This window comes from Colletotrichum lupini, chromosome 9, assembly GCF_023278565.1.
Source record: "Colletotrichum lupini chromosome 9, complete sequence".
Classification (NCBI taxonomy): Eukaryota; Fungi; Ascomycota; class Sordariomycetes; order Glomerellales; family Glomerellaceae; genus Colletotrichum; species Colletotrichum lupini.
Window position 1 is genome coordinate 2,172,924 of NC_064682.1, and position 20,278 is coordinate 2,193,201.

At 51.1% G+C, this 20,278-nt stretch overlaps 4 protein-coding genes across 4 annotated transcripts; 2 read left to right on the forward strand and 2 right to left on the reverse strand.

The window, feature by feature from the left end:
* Window positions 1-283: 283 nt before the first annotated feature.
* CLUP02_16531 (copper fist DNA binding domain-containing protein) lies at window positions 284-1,854 on the reverse strand (the record flags this gene model as incomplete). The annotated part of the gene is made up of 3 exons (XM_049295450.1): window positions 284-1,341; window positions 1,425-1,583; window positions 1,779-1,854. The coding sequence occupies 3 exons, from the start codon at window positions 1,852-1,854 to the stop codon at window positions 284-286; spliced, it is 1,293 nt and encodes a 430-aa protein (XP_049152597.1).
* Window positions 1,855-5,660: 3,806 nt separating this feature from the next.
* On the reverse strand, window positions 5,661-5,819 carry CLUP02_16532 (uncharacterized protein; the record flags this gene model as incomplete). The annotated part of the gene is made up of 1 exon (XM_049295451.1): window positions 5,661-5,819. One exon carries the CDS (start codon window positions 5,817-5,819, stop codon window positions 5,661-5,663), a length of 159 nt encoding a protein of 52 aa, XP_049152598.1.
* A 920-nt stretch (window positions 5,820-6,739) lies between these two features.
* CLUP02_16533 (uncharacterized protein) lies at window positions 6,740-8,045 on the forward strand (the record flags this gene model as incomplete). Its single annotated transcript, XM_049295452.1, has 7 exons — window positions 6,740-6,948; window positions 6,986-7,099; window positions 7,162-7,297; window positions 7,360-7,422; window positions 7,476-7,666; window positions 7,725-7,768; window positions 7,861-8,045. 7 exons carry the CDS (start codon window positions 6,740-6,742, stop codon window positions 8,043-8,045), a joined length of 942 nt encoding a protein of 313 aa, XP_049152599.1.
* A 4,993-nt stretch (window positions 8,046-13,038) lies between these two features.
* On the forward strand, window positions 13,039-14,221 carry CLUP02_16534 (uncharacterized protein; the record flags this gene model as incomplete). The annotated part of the gene is made up of 2 exons (XM_049295453.1): window positions 13,039-13,070; window positions 13,300-14,221. The coding sequence occupies 2 exons, from the start codon at window positions 13,039-13,041 to the stop codon at window positions 14,219-14,221; spliced, it is 954 nt and encodes a 317-aa protein (XP_049152600.1).
* Between the last annotated feature and the right edge of the window lie 6,057 nt (window positions 14,222-20,278).

Consider the following 20,278-nt stretch of genomic DNA (forward strand, 5'->3'; position numbering starts at 1 on the left):
TTTTTTCTTTTTCATTCCCATGGTCAAGCCTAACGTCAAAACATAAGAAAGATATAGCCTCTAATGCTGTCCGGGTAAAATGTAAACAAAGTCGAAGAAAAAAACAAGAGGTCTACGCCAACTCCAAGGTATGGATATCGTAGCGGGCATCTATCCAGTCGTCCACCACAAAATCTCATCTCGCCTATGCTCGCATCCCTTGCGCCTGTACTTGCCGTCTAAAAGTCGTTGGACTGGATATCATTGGCGTGCAAGCGTCGAAACTGTCATCATATCAAAACGCTTACGGCATTGTCCAGGGTTCCGGCTGAAACTGAGGCAGGCCATCTGGCGACTCTTGGTATGTGGCGATGCCGTCGTTGAATTGCTGACCCCAGAACGCCGGGTCATCTTCAAAAGTGAGAGAACCGCCAGCAATCGGGCCGCCGTCATCAAATGAAGAAGGTGCTGCCATGAACTTATTGTTCGATGATTTGGCGAAGCTGTCGTAGTCAATCGTGCTCAGGTCTGCTCCAGTAGCAAGGAAACTCGCTGGGTGAATAAAGCTGTTGCTTCCAGTGCCGAAGCCGTCGTAGTCACTATCGCCAGCGATGAAGTTGTCCTCTACTTCAGAGACCTCCCCAGACGTCGAAGTCGTCGCGGCGAGGGTGGGAGCTGGCTCGGAGCCCGTACCGAAATCGAAAATGCCATTGAAGCTCTGAGCGCCAGCCTGGCTGTAACTCGAAGGAGCAAACTTGTCCGTCCTGTCGGTGAGATCGATATGGCTCCAATCCACGGATGCAGCGCTCAGCCCAGCACTGAAGATGGGTGCATCGTGATCCGACGACATTCCTGATCCGCCAAACAGGTCGAAAGAGGCGTTGGGTACATATGTCGGGTACTCAATGCCAGAGAGATCAAGGGGCGGAAGCTGGTTGTTGAGTTGCTGGAAACCAGATGAACCTCTCATGAGTGGAGAAGCAGCTTCAGACTTGACTAGTCTCTGTGGAACAGGTGCGACGCGGCCCGATACGGGATCCTTGAGAGGGTTGTCACTGATGCGCTCCGGGGAGTGGCTGCCCAAGCTACTGGTGCTATGCAAGGAATTGACACGGCTGAGTTGATAAGGTCCGCACTTCTGAGAAGCCTTGTTGAGCTTGTGTGCTGGTTTGTGATGGCCGTGCTCGTCGAAGGTCAACATGCCATCAGAATGGACCGTATTCGCACGCCGCCTGCGAACGGGCGGCTTCGGCCGAGGTGCGATGGCTTCCTTGTCGGAGTCGGATTCGGGGACGGTGTCGAGGGCTGGTTCTTTCTTGTGGCTACAAGTGCAGCGACCACCATGATTACAGCAACAAGTCTCTGCGCGCGAGGAACATGAGTGTTAGAGGGGATTGTTCTCATCATGGAGGCGAATACTTGTCAGAAGCACAGGGCAGACTCACCTCTATGGCCATCGGCCAAAGGTTGCAGGTGAGCGCATTTGCTTGTCTTCTCACCACAATCGCACTTGATGTGGGCAGAGCGTGACTTGCGCATCGACCGACAATGTTGACATTGGGAGACGGGGCGACCCTTCTTGTTAATATGTTGAAGGGGACGATCTGCAGCAAAACAAGCGGTTAGCTGCACATGTTTGCTAGAATCTCGATGCTCAGTGGCGTAGTTGGGGAAGGAAATCCCCCAAGTGAAAGAGGTAGAGGTAGCTTGGGGTATGTTGTGGTATAGCTAAATGAGCTGCATTGCATGGGTGCAATTGCAATGAGAAGAGAAGTGCAATGAAAGGCCCAAGAACTTACCAGAGTGTTGGCAATTGCTAACACGGTGACCCCGAACGCAGGCCTCGCAGGCATACTTCTCCCCGTCGATAATCATGTCGGGCGAGGCAAAACAAGCAGCAAAATGGGGGATGAATGGTTGGGAGGAAAAAAGCGATTCTAAGTTCCCCCGCCACGAGAGTTTGGGAAGGAGAGAGATCGAAGACAATCGGCGGTCGGCAGGCGTGCAAAGAAACGGTCGAGTCGAAGACGAGGATATGGTAGGTCGGGTCGGCCTGGAAAGTGGGATTTTCTTGCCCTGGAGCGTGGAGCGGGAGCTCTTTGGTCTCGTTACAGAATGTTTGGCGTGGGCTGGGGGGGGGGCCGTGTTAGTCCAGTGCCCCTGGTTGGGTTGGGTGCCGTGGGTGCGATGGCTAAAAGCTGGGCCGGCCGGTAGCGGAAGCTGGAGGGTTCTGGGTGTCTGTCCGTCCGTACTTTACGTACGGCTGTACGGATGGTGCTGGGACTGTGTGTGGTAAGTGGTAGGTGGGAGGTAGTAGGTGGTAGGGGTGTTGGTGGTGGGAACTTGGCCAAGGGTTTGTTTGTGTTGTCCGTCCTCTGGGAGGGTTACGGACCTCGTGCCTCTTCTTTTCTTGTGAAGAAGAGGGGAGAGACTGGAGTGACAGTGACCGCCAAGCACGACAAAGTGTGGAGGTCTATGAATAGGACATATCCGTGGGGTATACGGATACGGATAGCAGCTAAAAGATTTTCATAAAAATCAGAAGAAAAAAAGAGATGAGGACGACGGACGAGGGCAGGGTCGGCCAAGCTTCGAGGTACGGAGGTACTTGGGACCAATTGACCGATGTCAACGTCCGGAACAAGTGGGTAAGTCTAGTCGAGTGGTGGGTGTTGAGTGGAGAATTTTCATCACCTTTCCAATGTTGTGTCTGGGCTTGCTCCAGTTGTTCAAGCCTCAACCAGGTTGGCGCACGCGAGGTAGAATACCTACCGACAGCAAAGGTTTTGTTCTCAGCAGTCCGTGACAGAAGTAATCGAGAAAACACGGGTTCAAAAAGATTCAACAGAGGACGGCAGAGACGGTGTAGAGCAGTACGTCGCAGGAGAGGGCCCGTAGAGACGAGCTGCCAGTATCGTATTCTGTAGAGCAGTCTGGTAGGGGTAGCTGAGCGTGTCGTCGCTAGTGAGGGTCGTCACAGGGCCTGTACCTGGGGCGCAAGGGCTGAGCATGTGCAACAAACAGGATGTGGTCGGTGTGTGGCGGACCGTGGTCGTCGACGAAGACCGTGCAGCGCTGTGCAGCGATTGCCGGTGTTGGCGCCTTCCCAGCTCTTCTCTCGCCTAGTGTAGCGTATGAAGTAGTGTCCGGGTTTTTGGGGTTGCAGGGAGGCGGGATGAAATCGAGACTCTGATTCGGAGACGCCACTGTTTAACTCCATCGTTTTGTATTACTAGAGGATTACCGCAGTATATATAGACGCTACCCTACCCTCGAATTCCGTACTATTTAACCTTAACCCTTTTTATAAGTTACCTATCCTTTCCTCTATTCTACCCTCTCCCTCGTTAAGGGATCGCTAGAATCGTAGTTTTAATAGCTTATTAATAAGTTAATATTATTATTTAAAAATAGGTAACTTACTCTTATATATAAGTACTAGGAGTCTTATTATTATAGAGATAGTAATAAATATACCGGAGTACTTAAGAGAGCTTTTTAATAAATTTTTAATACTATTTAAAGTAATTATTTTCGAGCTATAAAAAAAGCCGAGGTACTATATTAATACGGCCTTATTTATCTCGTTAATATTAATAATACCTTTCTTAGCATAAGATATATTAATAATACTTTGCGGCTACGTTACTATACTTTATAAATCGTATTTAATATTAATAAGGCTTTTAGCGTTATTTACTAAGTCTTTTATTAAGGTCGTTATTATAGGGTTAGTTTAGTTATTAGTATCTTAGTAAGTATTTTGTTACGAAGGTAACTTTGTTTACCTTATTATTCGCCTTATTATCAATATTACGTAAGCAAACTATATACCATATTAATCTACGATTTCTGTAGATTATTATAGGTATTGATTATGTAAGCAATACTGCTTATATAAGCTTACGTGAGCAATGGAAAGTACTGGAAGATAACTGAATAATCTGGAATTTACTCGAGGCGGAATTACGTACTACGATTACGCATTCACTTACGTATATGCTTATTAATTATATCATAATTAATAAGCAATGGAATATTCTAGTAGGAGGTTTTTATGCCTATATGTAGGCGTGTATTTGCCTACCTAGACCTTTCGTTAAGCAAGCAACTTCTCATATAGTAATTCAACTATATTACTCTCTTTATTACAAAAACCTCTTTTATATACGCTTATTTCCCCTATATTCATATATTCTTGCTTCTATATGAATATTCACTTTTCATATTCTATATAAGAATATCCCGCATTACCTCGTTAAAGCTATACGTGCTAGATATTTTAACTTAACTTAGAGGCTCTTATAGCTCTTAAGGAGAGGCTTTTAAAGGACTTATAATTAAACTTTTCGCTTATTATAAGCGAAGCTATTACGGTTAAAGCTATAGTAACCTCGATAGTAAGTAGTTAGTAATATAATTATCTTTCTCTTATAATAAGCTTAAAAAAGTATCTTAATTTAAGTACTAGGTAAATACTATACTATTTTATTAAAACTATATTCTTATACTTATGACTTAGAAAGAATTAACTTTCTTTGATAACAAGGTACTTAGATTCGGAGACGCGGGGGGTAAACCAGCCGACCAGTCGCAGCTAGGCGTTGAGGCCCTGGAGGGTGTGAAGATCGGAGGGGTTGGAAGCAGCGCTGCGCAGTAGGGTGGGGGTTCGAGGTTCCCTTCTTTCCTTTGCTGGCACGGTGGCAGGTCTGCAGCGGAATGGCGTCAAAGTCAAGTCTGTACGTCTTCGCTGACAGGTATCCGTAGGTAGCCTTTGGCCCTCTTCACAGCTGGGCTAAGGTAGCTTGGCTGCAGACTGTGTCAGGCAAGGCACGGTCGGAGAGACTGTGGCCGAAAGAAGGTAAGGTAGGTATGTACCTGTGCAATGGGATTCCAACAAGATTCCCGAGGCAAGGGGGAAAAGGTCGAAACTGTCTTTGTATCTGTAGGTCGTAGGGAGTAGGAACAGGGTGCGGAAAGCTGCAAGAAAACGGAGACACTGGCACCTCGAGGGGAGCAGCTGGATCGAGCGGTGCTTTCTTGGCCCTTGGAGATGACGGCGGTTGGTCGGCGGTTGGTCGGCGGTGCGGTCCTTCGGTGGTGAAGCCCGAAGTAGATGAGTTCAGAGGTCGGGAGTTTGGTCGGCCAAGGGCGGGCGGGCAGGCGGATTCAGCCTTCAGGGCAGTGAACGAGACTGGTCGTCGGAGCTAATAACGCGAGATGGTGGCTGGTCGCTGAATTTCTGAAGGCCCTTGGCTGGTGGGAACCTTGAGAACGGGGGGTTTGAACGGTAGCCTAGAAGTGTGTTGGTACCTTGAGGGGCCGGCTGTGATTGGCGGGGAAGTAGGCGATGACTCGGTCGCAAACTAAGGTAAACTCGCAAAGTATTCGTAATGTCGTACGGATACTCTATCCAGGACTTTGGGACTCCTCATTCCAGAGTTGAAGGACAGGACACAAGGTAAGATCGGGTTGCACGATAGCTAGTTATACCTTTTGTCGTATTCGCTGTAGGTTATTCCAAGGGCCGACTTTGCGCTGGCTCGACGAAAGGCGCAATAATTTCTCATGTGTAAGTGAGGTGGCCTCGACTGGCAACCTGGTAAATACTGGAGACCCTGTCTGGAGACTCCGTGTGTGTCAGTGGCATGCGGAGCGCAAGCTGTGTCCTGCCTTGATACTCAAGGAGGGGAGCGATGCGTCGCCTGACGGGCAGGAGAGTGAGGTAGTCTCTCCGTGGACACGATGAAGTTTCTCGAAAGATTGCAGAATAATGGGAAGGGACGTGGGACAGGTGGCAAGGTGAAGTGGCAGGCGCCGGGGCGGACGTGGGAAGCCATTTTAATGTTTGGGGCCTTCCGCCTTCAAGAATTGGGATTGGGGTGAGACTGAGATGATGCATGGGACAGGAAGGCGAGGCGCGGTTACCTTCCCTGGGCCACACTGGCACCTGAGGTTGACTTGGAGTGACGGGCAAAGACGGCGGGGACGGCGGTAGCTTCTTCCCTGCTTTCTCAAGCATCTTATTGTGCTTCTTGTTGTTCTCTTTCTCGCCGCTGCTGATTGTGGCCCCAACAGGTACATCAAGGTAGACTGATCGAGGTGTGTTGCGTGCCTACTTACTGCTTCAGCACAAGGAACTTGCTACGGTGAAGGCCGACTCGGTTAGCAACTAACTGTGCCCATGGAGAGAATGGCACGGAATGGCAATAGCTAGTCGCAAGGCAGAGGACGGGAAAGGGCCACGACAACGGCGATGGCCATGACCCGGTGCCATGTATGTAGTGGTGGTGAACGGAATAAATTGGAATGGTGAAATGCAAGGGCGCGAAAGGGTGCATGCCTGAGGCGGGTGCCCTGGTCTTCATGTCAGGTCTTTCCAGAATCCAGCAGCCAGCAGCCAGCAGGCAGGCAGGAGCCAGAGAGGGAGGGTTCGCCCATGCATCCACCACCTGCAGACTGTCTGGAGGCCATGATTGGGTCTTTGGAGCCGTTTCTATGGGGGGTGGGCCCCGTTCGACCTGGATGTGGGCAGGTACAGACAGTCCCATGAAGTTATGTACTCCGTACAGCTGGGCCTGGGGCTGTAGCTGGAGATGGCGTAGATGTTCAGAGGAACGACCTGAGTAGGTAAGAGAAAGGTAATCTGTGACATGCCTTACTGGGCGAGAATGAAGGATCAGGTTCATTCGCGGGAGTTAAGAAGGCGATCAAGTACCTACCTACATACCTACCTGGGTACCTAAGGTAGAAGGGGATCATGAGAGCAACGCCACATTGTATCGCGCGGGAGTTCCTCACACTGATACGAATACCTCAAGAAGCTGGATGCAGACCTCAGTTGAAAACTGGCATGTGGCAAGCACTACTATGTCCCTCGAGATTGGTATTTGCCTCGACTGTTGCGACTTCAATATCTCATCTCGCCTTGGCAGCCCAACCTATCCATCAACTCCCGTGTATCTTGAGGTATTCATACTTACTCACACTAGCACACAGAGAACAGTCCTCAGAACATGTATTGGGTGAAACAAGCGAGACAATCACCCGTCCCGATCCCGTCCGACTATCCCGTACGGTGTAAGGATGCTAAGTACGTTATCCGTAAGTTCTTTGCAGAGTGTGAATATAGGCACAATGCAGCCTTGCTGCGTTGCGGATAAGACGGTCAAGACGGTAAAGACAGGATGAGGATGAGGATGCAAACGCCCCGAATCATGCCGATGAATACAATGCACCTCAAGGCTCGGACGGCGCTTCGTTCCGTATTGCTTACACAGTAGTCTATCCGTACCTACCTTCGCGTGTCTTCCCAACAGTCTACTTACGTGATGACCTTACCTGTCCTCGAACACAATCTTGTTGGTCCTGATCCGACAGTGGAGACCGGCTGGTGCTCCAAGCGTGGACTGGCACTCTGGAGTCTGGGGTTCAGATTCTGGAGTGCCCGTGGAGTTGCACCACAACTTTGAACAGACACATTCATGATCCTTCAGACTCCAGTTTCCGACGGTCAGGACGGCGGCACAAAACACACGCTGGTCAATACTTGGCATGCCGTTTCTTATGAACATACGGCTATAGGCACGGATAATACTTGCGCAGTATTTGAATTGAAGCTCATGCAGGGTATATATGCTCGTGCCCAGCAGCTCGTTGGACTGTTCTACCAGCTAAGTGGCCGAAGGTAGGACAGGAACGTCGCTTTCATTCGTACATGGCCATTGGATCTCAAAGGTCGTCAGTTGCATCTACCTTACGTACGCCGACCTCAACGTCTGCGCTCAAAGTAAATGAACTACTGACTCTCAAGGAGTACCTTGGGTATTACTTCGTAACCAGCAAAGAGACACCAATTGCTGCCACTAAAACTAAGGGTAGCAGCAACAGGAGTCGCCAAGAACAAACTGCAACTTCACAGCCTCGATACTAACGCTCTGCGGGTACCAGTCATGACTGTGACTTGGAACCGTGTTAAGAAATCAACGATTCCTGACACGTGCCTCATTGCCTGCAAGCTTGGCGAAAGGTACTGGGGCATTTTGATCCCCTTGACTGGCGCCTAGACAGCAGAGCATATCTTTGTGATTAAAACATCAAGTTGTAACGTATTCGCATCAATGTAACCTCAGCTGATTCCCAACTTCTCATGATAGTCAAGACGACTGCTCAAAGCCAGGTGCCCAGCAACGGGTTTTAGATAGTTGTTCTATGCCAGGAGCGAAAACACCAACGTCGAGTGATATGCGACAGTTGATGCCGATCTACGTAAAACGTAGTTCTGGCAATTACATCACATGGCGAAGGGATGACCGTATCGATGCCCAGATACGATTTTGGGTGCAATACGAAGCAAGGTAGAGTTCCGCAATGGATGCGGAAATCAGAGCTCCGGGAAATTGAAATTCGCGTTGAAGTGTCACAACCAACGTCTCCAGTAGCGATGCTGTGAGCTTTGTGTCCGGCGAAAGCCATTGTGAAGCAAAGAAGAGCATGGAGCCTCATGGTTGAGACTCGTAGCGAGGCCAGGGTTTGACCAAGGTCTCATCACAGGCAACGGCGGCTACCGCGATGAACTGCAACGTCTGCCGCTGCCGGCCTTGACGTGGGAGTGGCAACACAAAAGACGTGAGTGGCCTGGGTAAGACGACTAGAGTTAGAGAGAGATGGGAGAGAGAGAGAGAGAGAGAGAGAGAGAGAGGGAGAGAGAGAGAGAGAGAGGCGGCACGAGATCGGAGAAGGTTGAATTGTTGGTTTGCTGTGAAAGAAAGAAGAGGAAGAAAATTTTTCGTCAGAAAGAGATATGGGCGGCGAGGGGTGGGGTGGGAGGGAAAGGAAGCCGTGGGGTGAGGTAATTGGGAAGGCGGTGCAGGCTGCAGCTGCCGCCTGTGAGGCGCGATCGACCTGAGGCACTCGTACATCTGCAGATGTCTTTTGAGCCTTGGATTGAAAGTCAGGCCTGAGGTTGAGATTTCTAGGTACGCGCGAGCAGTTTCAGGGCTTCAGGGCAGATGCCTTAGGTACTCTGTACAGTCGAGAAAGATGCAGATACCTAAAGTCTTCCCAGTTTGGTAATTATTACGGAGTATCCGTACTGTGGTCGGCTAAGAAGGTACAAATGAAATGCTTTGTGACAGGGCGAACAGTCGGGTGGACGACGGAAGAACGTTTCCTGATTTCTGGCACCCCCACCATGCTAGAAGGTGCATGACGGCAACCATCAACATTTACTGCGTAGGCATGACTTGCCTCATGCCCACGATATCTATCAATCTTGCGCATACGTGCTTGCCATGCTTTAGGTAACATATATGTAGGCACTGATTGCCCAAGTCGCCATCTTATCTCACGCTAAAGTTCTTCGATTGCCAAGATAGGTGTCCGTATCTCGAGAAAGAAGCACATGATTGCCGGTATCTAGGACGATGACGATGGCTGCAACCCAGCTGCCCAGCTGCCCAGCTACAGTGTATCCGTAGATGCGTGCCCACGGCACAGCTTCTAGAAGTCTGCATGGAAGACAACCTGATCGGGCCAACCGACGGGAGGACGAGAAAGGGTGGTATGGCGGCATGGTTTGCATTCCGCCTTCCTCCTTCCATCTGACCATTGGCCATCAGCCAGGTCGGCTGCCCGTCAAATTATCGGCGCTAAATGCTTGGGTCTGTGCGATCGACTGTGAATGGGAGGTGCTGCGTCCGTCTGTGTGTCGTGCGTGTCTACTCGGAAGATCCTTTCTCAGTCGATGCTTCACCTGCTGCACCGTCTGCTACCACCTTCGGCCCTTCTTGACACGGTGCAGCGCTGAGGTCGACCGTCGGCTGCACCTTCGCGACCCCCTCACACCCTCCGCCAGGCGCCAGGCGCCAGCTGACTGTGCCGAGCGACTCTGGCTGATTGACGGTCCATCTCGTTGGTCAACCCTTACGAGGGTGTCCTTGACTGTCAACCTTTGGGGGCTTCTCTGCTCAAATCAACGTCTGAAGAGTCTTGAAGCCCTCGGTGTCCGCTTTAGGCTTGGGTCTGTAGTCTCTACTGTTTGAGATCGCAAGGAGACTTATAGACGGACAACATGTTGATCAAAGCCCGCAGACCAGCAGCCACAAGTCTGACCGAAACATGTATCCCCCTAGCTACAATGGACTCTAAAAGTCGCATCTAATTTCTACACATGATGAGTTTGCTACGGAATCGATATCTGTGTGTGCCAGAATGTAAACTGTTGTGTCTCTGTTCACTAAGCTGAGCGCCAACGGTCGGAGCAACGTGAAGCGAATACAGCTTGCCAAGTATATTTAGAGAGTGGCACCCTTGTATCCGCTGCTTACATTGCCCCTCACTACCCCATTTTGCAGCCAGACCAAAAAAGAGAATCGGTTGCCCTCGGCCATTGTCGTCTCGTTGTCGAGTTCGTCTCATTATCGACTCGTGCTCTAGCTCGGGTGCAGTTCTTGTGTTCGGGTCGCACTAGCGAAGCGGCTTCCGCTAACGACATGACACGTTAAACCATTCTCGTTCAACGATGCTGAAAATGTCAAATGAAAGTTCGATAGACCATTACGAAGGAACCCGACGTCGATCGATTGGTGTGGCTTACAAGTTACGGTTCCGGATCCTGAGGACTCGTCGGCGAATTCAGATTTGAGAGAAGGGACCTTGGATGAGGACCGGAGCTTCATACAACCCTTCATGTTCATGTTCAATGAAAACTCGAGTAGCGCACGATCAAGATGTTTTGCGCAATCCAGAACCGCAAGGTCTTTGGACAGCCAAGGTGCCTCGCATCGAGAAGAAGAGCAATTGCTATCATGGACCAAGGCCATGCAGGGCAACTCTACCTGTCGGACAAATGAGAATGCAATGAAGCGGGATAACCAAGCTGCCAAGGACTATTGACGTCCGATCGGCCAACTACATCTGTGCCCTTTGTGCGGTTCGCAGAATGCAGGCCAGAATGCTGTTACAAGCGGCTAAATCGAGGCACATCCTTCCTCCTCAGAGATCAGGGAGGTGGATTGACATTAGCATTCCCCATCTCACCCGATATCCGTGCTAAGATGGAAAATTCGAAGTGAGCCTCTTGGATGCAAAAGCGTCCAAAGCGCTTCTTGTAAATACTTTTCCCCCCTACGTTGAACGGCTGGTCTCCTTTGTGGCTGCTCTTTGAGAAGCCGACTTGAACCGCGAAAGCCCACTTGCTCTAGCCCTCCCCGCCCCCTCTTTAGGCTTCGGCTTTCATCTGTTAGTCCTATTTTTATTCAGGTACGGATACTCCGCACTTCGTGACCGGTACTGGCGGTGTGGCTGGAAGAGGTGTCATCCAGCGACTATTTGTTGCTTCGACCGGTAAGTCCAAATTTGGAAGCTCCGCTGCCATTCGACCTCTTGCCATCTACGTAGATCGTGCTCGTAGTGTTAGTAACGACGGTGAAACGAAGGCCTTGATGTTGTTGATAGCTGCGCGAGTTTGATACTATTTAACATACAAAGATGTCCGTTGCCCTGATGCATGTCTCGATCTAAATGTGATGCGGAGGTCGAAAAAGGGAGCCATGGAGGTGGCATGGTGTCCCGACGAATAATGTCCCTCTAGACTCACCCAGACTCATGGTATATGACTACGGGATATGATACGCGACTGTTTCATTCTGAGTAGATAAATTCTCCTTAGGCGAAGCTTATTGAATAACCATTGCTTGTAGTCACAGCTGTTTCCATAAGATAGGTGGGAGTCGCATCTAAGAGCCACTCCGATGACCGGGTCTTGGGCGATAATGCTGCGGCCAATCGAGGTCGTATCCAACAACTTAGATACGAAGAAGAACGAGTTGGGCGTCTGGACCGGATGCGACCTATTATCAGGACGAGAAGAGCTGGGGTCTTTTCACTGTCTGCTGTATGGAGTCTAGCATCTTGCCAACGCACCGTCTAAATATTCGTGGGCAGAAAGTCGACCATACAGGTACACCTGATGCCATAGCAACTTTCAGGATTTTATGTGGTACTCTTGTCCTCCATGCACTGGGAGTGTTTGCTGGTCTCGTTAGCTGCCACTGTTGGCCAAAACATGTGGCAATGACACGATGGCCCGCTGCCGAGCCAAAGAATCTGCTCGTGGACGAGAAAGTCGCAGCGAGTGATGGCTGTATGGATCTGTACGCAGCAGCAAATCGATTGACTCGATTTCATCGTCAAATACTGCCATGGCCAAAAGGGTCTCTGCTGAGTCGGCAACTGAGTGTTCGCGCCGTCCCGTGGGCTGATGCTGGTGCCCCAATGCCTTGATGTTCGCACAACGAGGAACAGTGCTATCGTTTTTGAGCTATTGCTCATGTCCAACAGTCAATTTGCGGTTGTGGAATGCCCGAGAACACGTGCTGGTCACTCTTCCTCTCCCGACGTCGCTGTAGCTGCGAACATGGTAACCTGTATTCTAACAGCTTACTTGACCAAAGACCATCGCTGCCGCTCACTAGATCTCGACACTATGACTTGCACATTGAGTCGTCACGGTTTCTCGCCAGCGAAGGATCAAAAGTAGTCAGCAATATTCTCTCTCGTATTGTGCCCTGAATTTGTTGCCGGTTCGACTTGTTGATGGAAGATGATGTGCCTGTTATGTTCTGTTCCATGAATGTCTTGCGAACCACACAAGTAAAGGCAGTGCAAATCGACATTGTATCACAGCGTTTCATATGTGAGTAAGTCTATCTAGATCCTACGAGATCACACTGAAGACAAGTATTAGAAAATATATGGTTTCAAAGGAAATTCATACCTTATCCAGGACGAGGTCGCTCGTGAGGAAGCCGGCCTACCAAGCCGGGCACGGCACAGCCAATGGCGACATTGCGAAGTGGGGCGATGTCGTCGTCAGTGCCAATCGGCAACTCCTCGGAACACGTTCAACTACACCTCGGCCAAGTTCAGTGGTGACAGCAGACTCCCCTGAACAGCTCATCGAGTAGCATATTCCAATATCAATAACTTTACTTTGGTACATATTCGATCAATAAGACCGATTTTGAACCACTGCTACCAGGGGCGGAAGAAAGTACGATGGGTTCAGAGAAGAACAACTCCAGCGAAAGGTACGCCCCTTTCTACATCCACGAAACGGTGACAATTTCATGACAGGGCTGAACTCAATACCACGTTGCAGCGCTGTGAATATCATCTTTATCGGAGCCGGCGCCGTTGGGTGCTTCTATGCTTCGCGACTACACCACGTAATTAAGCCAGTCCCCTCGTGCCACTCGTCCAACCAGGCTAACTCACGCCGTAGCCCGACCGAAACATACACGTCTCACTTGTTGCCAGATCTAATTACAAGGCGCTGAAAGAGTCGGGCGTAAAACTTCAAACCCATACATTTGGCGACTACATCTTTCATCCCCATGCCGCCTTTCCATCCGTCGACGCTGCAGCATCCTCCCAGACGCAGTGGGACTTTGTCTTCGTGACAACTAAGGCGCTTCCAGATCGCTCCGATGATTCTGCCATGATCGCGCCTCTTGTAGGGAAGAACACGAGCATTGTTCTCATCCAGAACGGCGTCGGGGTCGAGGAACCATTTCGCCAGCGGTTCCCCAACAATCCCATCGTGAGCGCCGTGACGATTGTCAGTGCCGAGCAGACCTCACCAGGTGTCATCCGACAAAATCGATGGACGAGGGTCAGTATTGGGCCGCATACGAACGGCCTCGGCACGGGTGACTCTGAACTTGGACAACGCGGCACAAAGGCGGTCGAGCAGCTCGGCACGTGGTGGGGTCCCGGCTGGGGCGGTATCCGCGACGTAGAGCCTCACGACGAGATTGGGCTGCAGACGGTGAGATGGCACAAACTCTGCATCAATGCCGCGTTCAACCCGAGTGCTGTGTTGAGTGGCGGGAGAGGCAACGCAGACATGGTCACAGATTCAGAGCTTCGAGAGCATGTTGTGGGCATCATGAATGAGATCAGAGCGGCGGTGCCCAACATTCTGGGACGAGAGTTTCCCGACGACCTCGCGAAGCCGGATCGTATCGTCAAGAGCACGGAGCGGAATACGGGAGCAAGTCCCAGCATGTTATTGGACTGGGAGGCCGGACGCCCGTTGGAGTTGGAAGTGATTTTGGGCAATCCGGTGAGGATTGCTAGAGCCCACGGGGTGGAGATGCCTCGTTTGCAGACACTATATGCCTTGCTGAGCAGTGCGCAGAAGACTCGAGAGGAGAGGGTTACCAAGGGGAAGCTGTAGCATACGAATGTAGCGCGTTAGATGGCCACCTGGCATGCTCGATTAGACTCAACTTCGCAACCGAAGTCAGGATTTACCGCCCAAGTCTGATTCATGGGCCCCATGCCCTTGATTCACCATCCCGCGACACGATGGTCACAGGTACTGATGGGGACGGGCACAATGTGATGGACGTGTATAGTTCGTGCATGGTCCATCGAATAGCTTGTATTTGATGTCCATGTACCGTTTATCGCGCCTTGGTATGGTTCACTTCTTACAGCAAGTATGTAAATCTATCTGGACGAGCACCGCTATTCGAGGCAAAGTGGCAGGCTTTTAGAGGCGTTCATGGCTCCGTCTTCACAAGCCTAAATCGTATGTTATCTCATGTCAATGGACATAACTTTGTACCTGGGCAATAACCAGTTGTGAAGTGGACAATCCACTCCGAGTAAATACGTCAATCTTTTGTTTTTTGGAAAACATGGGACCTCCGAATGGCTCTGTTTGTTATTGCGTTGTGGTGGCCGCAAACTTTGAACGACTAGTCTGAGAGATAGATCAACTCAACTATTGCTCATGGCCCATAAGCTGAGACTCCATCCTCTTGGCCAATGCTATCAAAACTTTAGCTGGCCTGCAGGCAGGATGCGCCCATCTCTGCCCCCATTCAGGTCAAGCACTCTCGATGTAGAACGGGAACTCAATAGGTATCATGGGTACGGTATGAGCACGCCTATCAAACATAATCGATGAGCCATGCAGCCCGGAGATTCAACACCACGAAATTATGCTTAAAGTGACGAGGGTTCTGAGCATCGTCAGGGTCTAGACCGATCTAGCGATGGCTTGTCAGCCCCAACGGCACCCGTATCTCGCTCGAGGTGGCACATCGCGGGAGATGGCAGATCACGGATAACGGGATGGCTCATGTGTAGGTACGGATAGGGGCCGAGCACTAGAAGCGGCAGAAAGCACGTGAGTGAAACAAGTCGCGGAGCCTTTGAACAAAGGACGCAGTGTGCCGTGTGACCCGTGTCTTCCGCTGGGGGTCCCAGAATGACATGGGCTCGGCGTGGGCGGCACATCCAGAGCTGGGCCCAGCATGTGCCTCGTTCTTATTGTTTATTACAGAACAGACACGGCAGAGTCGAAATTCTGGCAGTAGATGGGGCAGTCACGAAGTCAACACGTCACGTTCAGCCGAGAAGTGTAGCTTTCAACGGCCACAACAGTGCCGGGTTGGAGCAAGCTCAGGATATCAATAAGGTAGTGAGGCGTTGAGACGTGGGTGAAGGGTACCCAGGCCATCAAGAGGTGTGGCGGTGGCGTTGATTTAATGTGAAGGGTCCTGTAGGTAACAGCTGCAGAACATAACGTCGACACTAGCTACCCGACAAGAGGCTTGAGGTTAGATTATAAACCCAAAGTCTCGGAGCACGGGAAGTGCCCGTCCGTAAAGTAACAATGAGAGCCGGATGCGGTCGGTTGGGTCGGTGAATTTGCCCTCGAAGAGAGAGAAAAGAGGCTCTCTCCGCCGGATAGGTATTTCAACCAAGCAGCTGTCATACGTGATGTGATGGTTCGGATCTGAGGGTGGGGTTGATGAACGGACTATGATTGGATTGGAAGATCTGAAAGCAAAGTGCACGGATTACAGCTTATGACGTAGGACCTGAGCAGGGCTGAGATGGCCCCTGGTCGTGCGGCGTGCCTGCCTCGCTACCGAAGACACCGACGTATGGTCACGTATGTGCTTACCTAAGGAGCTACGCCATGAAGGTATCTCACTCCGCACACCAGGCTGCCAGGTAATATGTCATAGAAGAAGTAGAAACGGCAGGAAGAAATTGCAAACTGCCCGGTTACCCTAGCCCGAGACTCGGCTAGGCGGTGGGGAGAACTGTCGTCGGGGTCTATCGTCTACCGGCAAATGAGAAAAAAATACAGAATGCTTGGGCGGGTGCCTGCCTTCCTACTTGCTCGCCTGGGCGCCGCATTTGAGATACAATCCGGTTTTGAGACTGGCGTCGACGAATGGCCCGTCAGCTGGAGTCCAGGGGCCTCGATGGGCACGCACGGCATAATAAGGAATGTATGGAATGTGGATGGTGTATGTTGGGCAGTAAGGTTGTCTTTGATTGTGTCGGAAGAATTGGTCGGGTACAGACCGCGTTCCAGACCCTACTTGTTACTTGAATTGCTGTGAACGCTGTGCCAGCTTGCCAGGGTGGTAGGTAGTTGAAGTGCATCAAAGGAGAAGTCTGGGCTAGAACCCGGCCCCCATCATGCTCAATTTGGAGAAGCAACTTGGATGAAGCCTGTTTCCCCCTCAGCTCAGACATGAGTAGCCAAGGATAACAGACAATGATCGCAGCGACGGGAACACTTGGGCTTCAGTTTTCTTCTTTGTAGCTGAGAATTTTTCGTTGAAAAATCTCGTTGGGAACGTAGACTGTCTTTCCATCAGGTACCTACCTACTCTTACCTACAGGGAAAGGCGAGGAGGATGGAGCAGGCAGGATTGCAAGCAAGCCTGACAAGCTTGAAGCGGGTTGGCAGGCACGGCAGGTTGTCCGAGCGGGCACGTGCAGCTGGGGATCCATCAGAGTCGACGCGAGTGGAGAGTCAAGTCTGTCCAAGCAAGGATCGACACTGACAAAGCCTTTTGAAGGATAGGCAATTCTGAGAATCCCATCCTCGACAACACCACGAATTTTGTATACCCCACTTGACCATCACCCACAGCGTCCTTCTCATTGCCCACCTCTCTTCCTCTCCCTCTCTCTTCCTCTCGTCTTGTGGATTGCCAGGCGTGCCAGCCACACACATAGCTTGGGAACCGTGAGGACGAAATCTGACACTCGCGACTCGGCACTGGACACTTGACGCCAGCCACAACAAGGAGAAGAGCGCATCATGGAGCCTGTGACACGCCAGGATAGCATCCAATCAGGGCGAGCTACCTCACGGCCCAGGGTATGCATAGTCAGGGGGATATCCTAGTCGTCACCCAAACTGCCAAAACCCCTCCAGTCGCCGTCGTTGACTGCAATGACTGTCTCCGAATTCCAGTACGAATAGAATGTGGCGAAAGGCAAGATCTGCCCTTCTCGATTCCCGCCTTTTCAGCACGCTGGAACCCCCGATCCCCTTCCCCTCCACCCCACACCACTTCGTGCCTCTCTTACCTTAAGTTGCTTAGCTGCTTAGGTAAAACAGCATTTTGCGCGTGCAAAAAACCATCAAGCCGGATAGAACATCCCCATTGGTACCAGCTCCGTTGTGGACGGATGCTGCCAAGTTGCTCCTTGGTCCATCGCTGCTAGGATTTCCAAAGCTGTCCTTCCACTCTGTGTTTAGCAGCTCCGACTACCAACTCTTGTAACGGTTTCCATCATTCTTTCCATTCCAAAGCGCACGATGTATCATCTTTTCAGCTTTATGTTCATACGGTACCTCGATTGCGTTGCATGACTTACATACCGTTCCTCCGACCGAGACTTACATCAAGATATGCGGGCCAGACAAGATGTCTGGCATCTTGTGGTGGAACAAGACAAGAGCCCGTGGAGCCCTGCGGCGGAGAGATTCATTTTTTGATTCGAAACTAGGTAGCTATGGCCGAGGTTCCGTATGCCGACAGACACGGCCATCTTTCTGTAGGCAGTATTGTATGAGAGGATGGATACCCGATATGCCACCCCGGTCGCCCCGATGCGCTGCACTTCACCGTGTTTTGAGGAGAGCCATAGAGAAATGGCAGCTAAACAGCCACAAGCACAGCAGCGCAAAAGAGCAAGCGGCCTGGTGTCCGGACGTTGGCCTTGAGAGCTCGGGGTCCCTGGGGCCTCGTGTTCGTTGCAACCGGATGAAATGCTCCTAATCAAGGTTAGCCAGGCATACTTCCGGGTACCTCAAATGCTTAGGTAATTCTAGTGAGGTAGGTACCGCAAGCGGACGAAGCAGCTCTGGAAGGACCTTGGATTATGGCGTTGCAATCGTCCCTTCTCGGTGTCTCCCCTACGTGCCTGTGTAGATTGTGTTCCCCTCCATTTGGGGGCCATTGCGCTGGGGGCCTCTCTCTCACGTCGTCAAGCACTTTGGCACCTCAGTATCCGTAGGTACTCCGTAAGAAGACTGATGAGTGGGCTTGGTCCGCGATTCCAACTTGTCCCGCGGAGGGGGCCACTTGATTGATGATCGGCACACTAAACAGGGCTAGACAGTTCATCCTGGATCCATGATTCCATGTTCTTGTCTCTCGCATCCATCCCGAGACTTTGTAGGGAGTACGGATACCTCACCAAACCTGCTGTTGATGCTCCTTCCGCTTCTGTTTTCGCTACCTGCTCCTTCTTTGTTGCAAATGTAAAATTTCTGCCACTGCTGCCGCCGTAGGTCTCGTACAGTGTTCGGCGTACGATTCAGGCGGCATTATCCGTCTACCTGTGCAGAGCACTGATGACCTCTATATTGACCGCTCCGTGACTGGATTGTGGATCGTGGTTTCGACTGGACTAGACTGGACTAGATTGGACTGGACTGGACTGGATTGACTGGGACTGGGTTCGAGTGGGCGACTGGGAGGGAGCAACAAACTGGATCGGATTGGGCTGACTGGACCGGGCCACGCCGCATCTCATTCCTGTTTTTGTTGCCATCTCGTCTTTCCCTTCCAGCCTTCCCATGTGCCCGTCTCCCCGTCTCGTCTGCGCTTCCCAGATTCTGCGTGCCTGCACAACTGAGGTGCGCTGTCTGTGTTGTCTGCGTCATGACCTTAGGGCATTTATTTTGGTGTATTACGGATAGCGCTCCTGCTTCGACGCTTACCCTCTCAGACCTGTCCATCGAGACGCTTTTACCTCTACAGTGTGGCTCTCACCTCTGTCTTTCCGCCTTACTCTCCGATCTACGCCCGCTGGCTGGTCGATGTACCTTTTCGTTATTGATGTTGGTCGGCACACGAGACGGGCTTCCCTCCCTTGCCTTCTTCACCTCTCTGCTCCCAGGTCCGTACTGTGCAGCAAAGAAAAGCAGAAATCCGTATTTGGCTGTAAAGTCGCCTATATGTAGGTAAAGCAGTACGGAGTACTTGTTCATCATTCATCTTAATGTGCCTAGGTAGGTTACTGTACGGATAGCCGTCCCTGTGAAAGGTACGGATACCGGCCCCTCTTCGCCTCTCCAGATACCTGACCTCACCAACCCTGCCCATTTGCCGTTCTTCTTTTCGCCTTCCACTTCCCTGCACGGTGATAATTCTTCATTTGCCACTCTCGGGCTGGGGCTTGAAAGATCCCCCCGTTACTGACTGTCTACCTGTGTCCATACTTTACATGTTTCCATCAGCCACTTCTTCGTAGGCAATGCCTACTCACTAGCCTCATCTCTTGCTGGTCTTTCTTCGCCTTCGTCTTCCAACCCTCCATTGCACTTTCCAAAGTATACCTTACCATAACACCCGCCTATCCACTGATTGCACATCTGCATGCCATCGCCTCTTCTAACCTAGATCTAGCTCTGGCTGATAGAAGGTGCCTTTTCTCGTGCCATCCTAGGTACCTACCGATTGCACCTAAAAAAAAACCCTAACGTCTGGATAAGGTATTTACTTTATACTGGACGTAGGGCATCTGAGTAGCGAATCCAGTAGGTGTGCTGCTTTGGCCACCTTCCTGTTCTCAGCCACGAGTTTAGGTACGGCTTTGCTCTGCCACTTACTTACCTACACACGCACATCTCCCTCACCCTTTGGTCGCCTTTCCTTCATCGATCGATCCAACCCGGTACACACACCACACCACCACGGGCCCAGACCTGAGAATTGAGGAATTCCGAGGCTGAAGTGCCCATCCCCAGTCTCCTCTCTCTTCACTCATCGTTGAACTTTCGACAGACGATACGGCACAGAGCACGCGAAGCTCTCTCGCTACAACCCAGCGATCTCTCGACGTCTACCTCAGCTACCTCACCTTACGGTCTGGCCAAGGTAGCTTTACCCACCTCACCTTGACACGAGCTCGCCCTGCGCCCTCAGCTTTCGATTTCCCATTTCCCAACCCCGGCCCACTG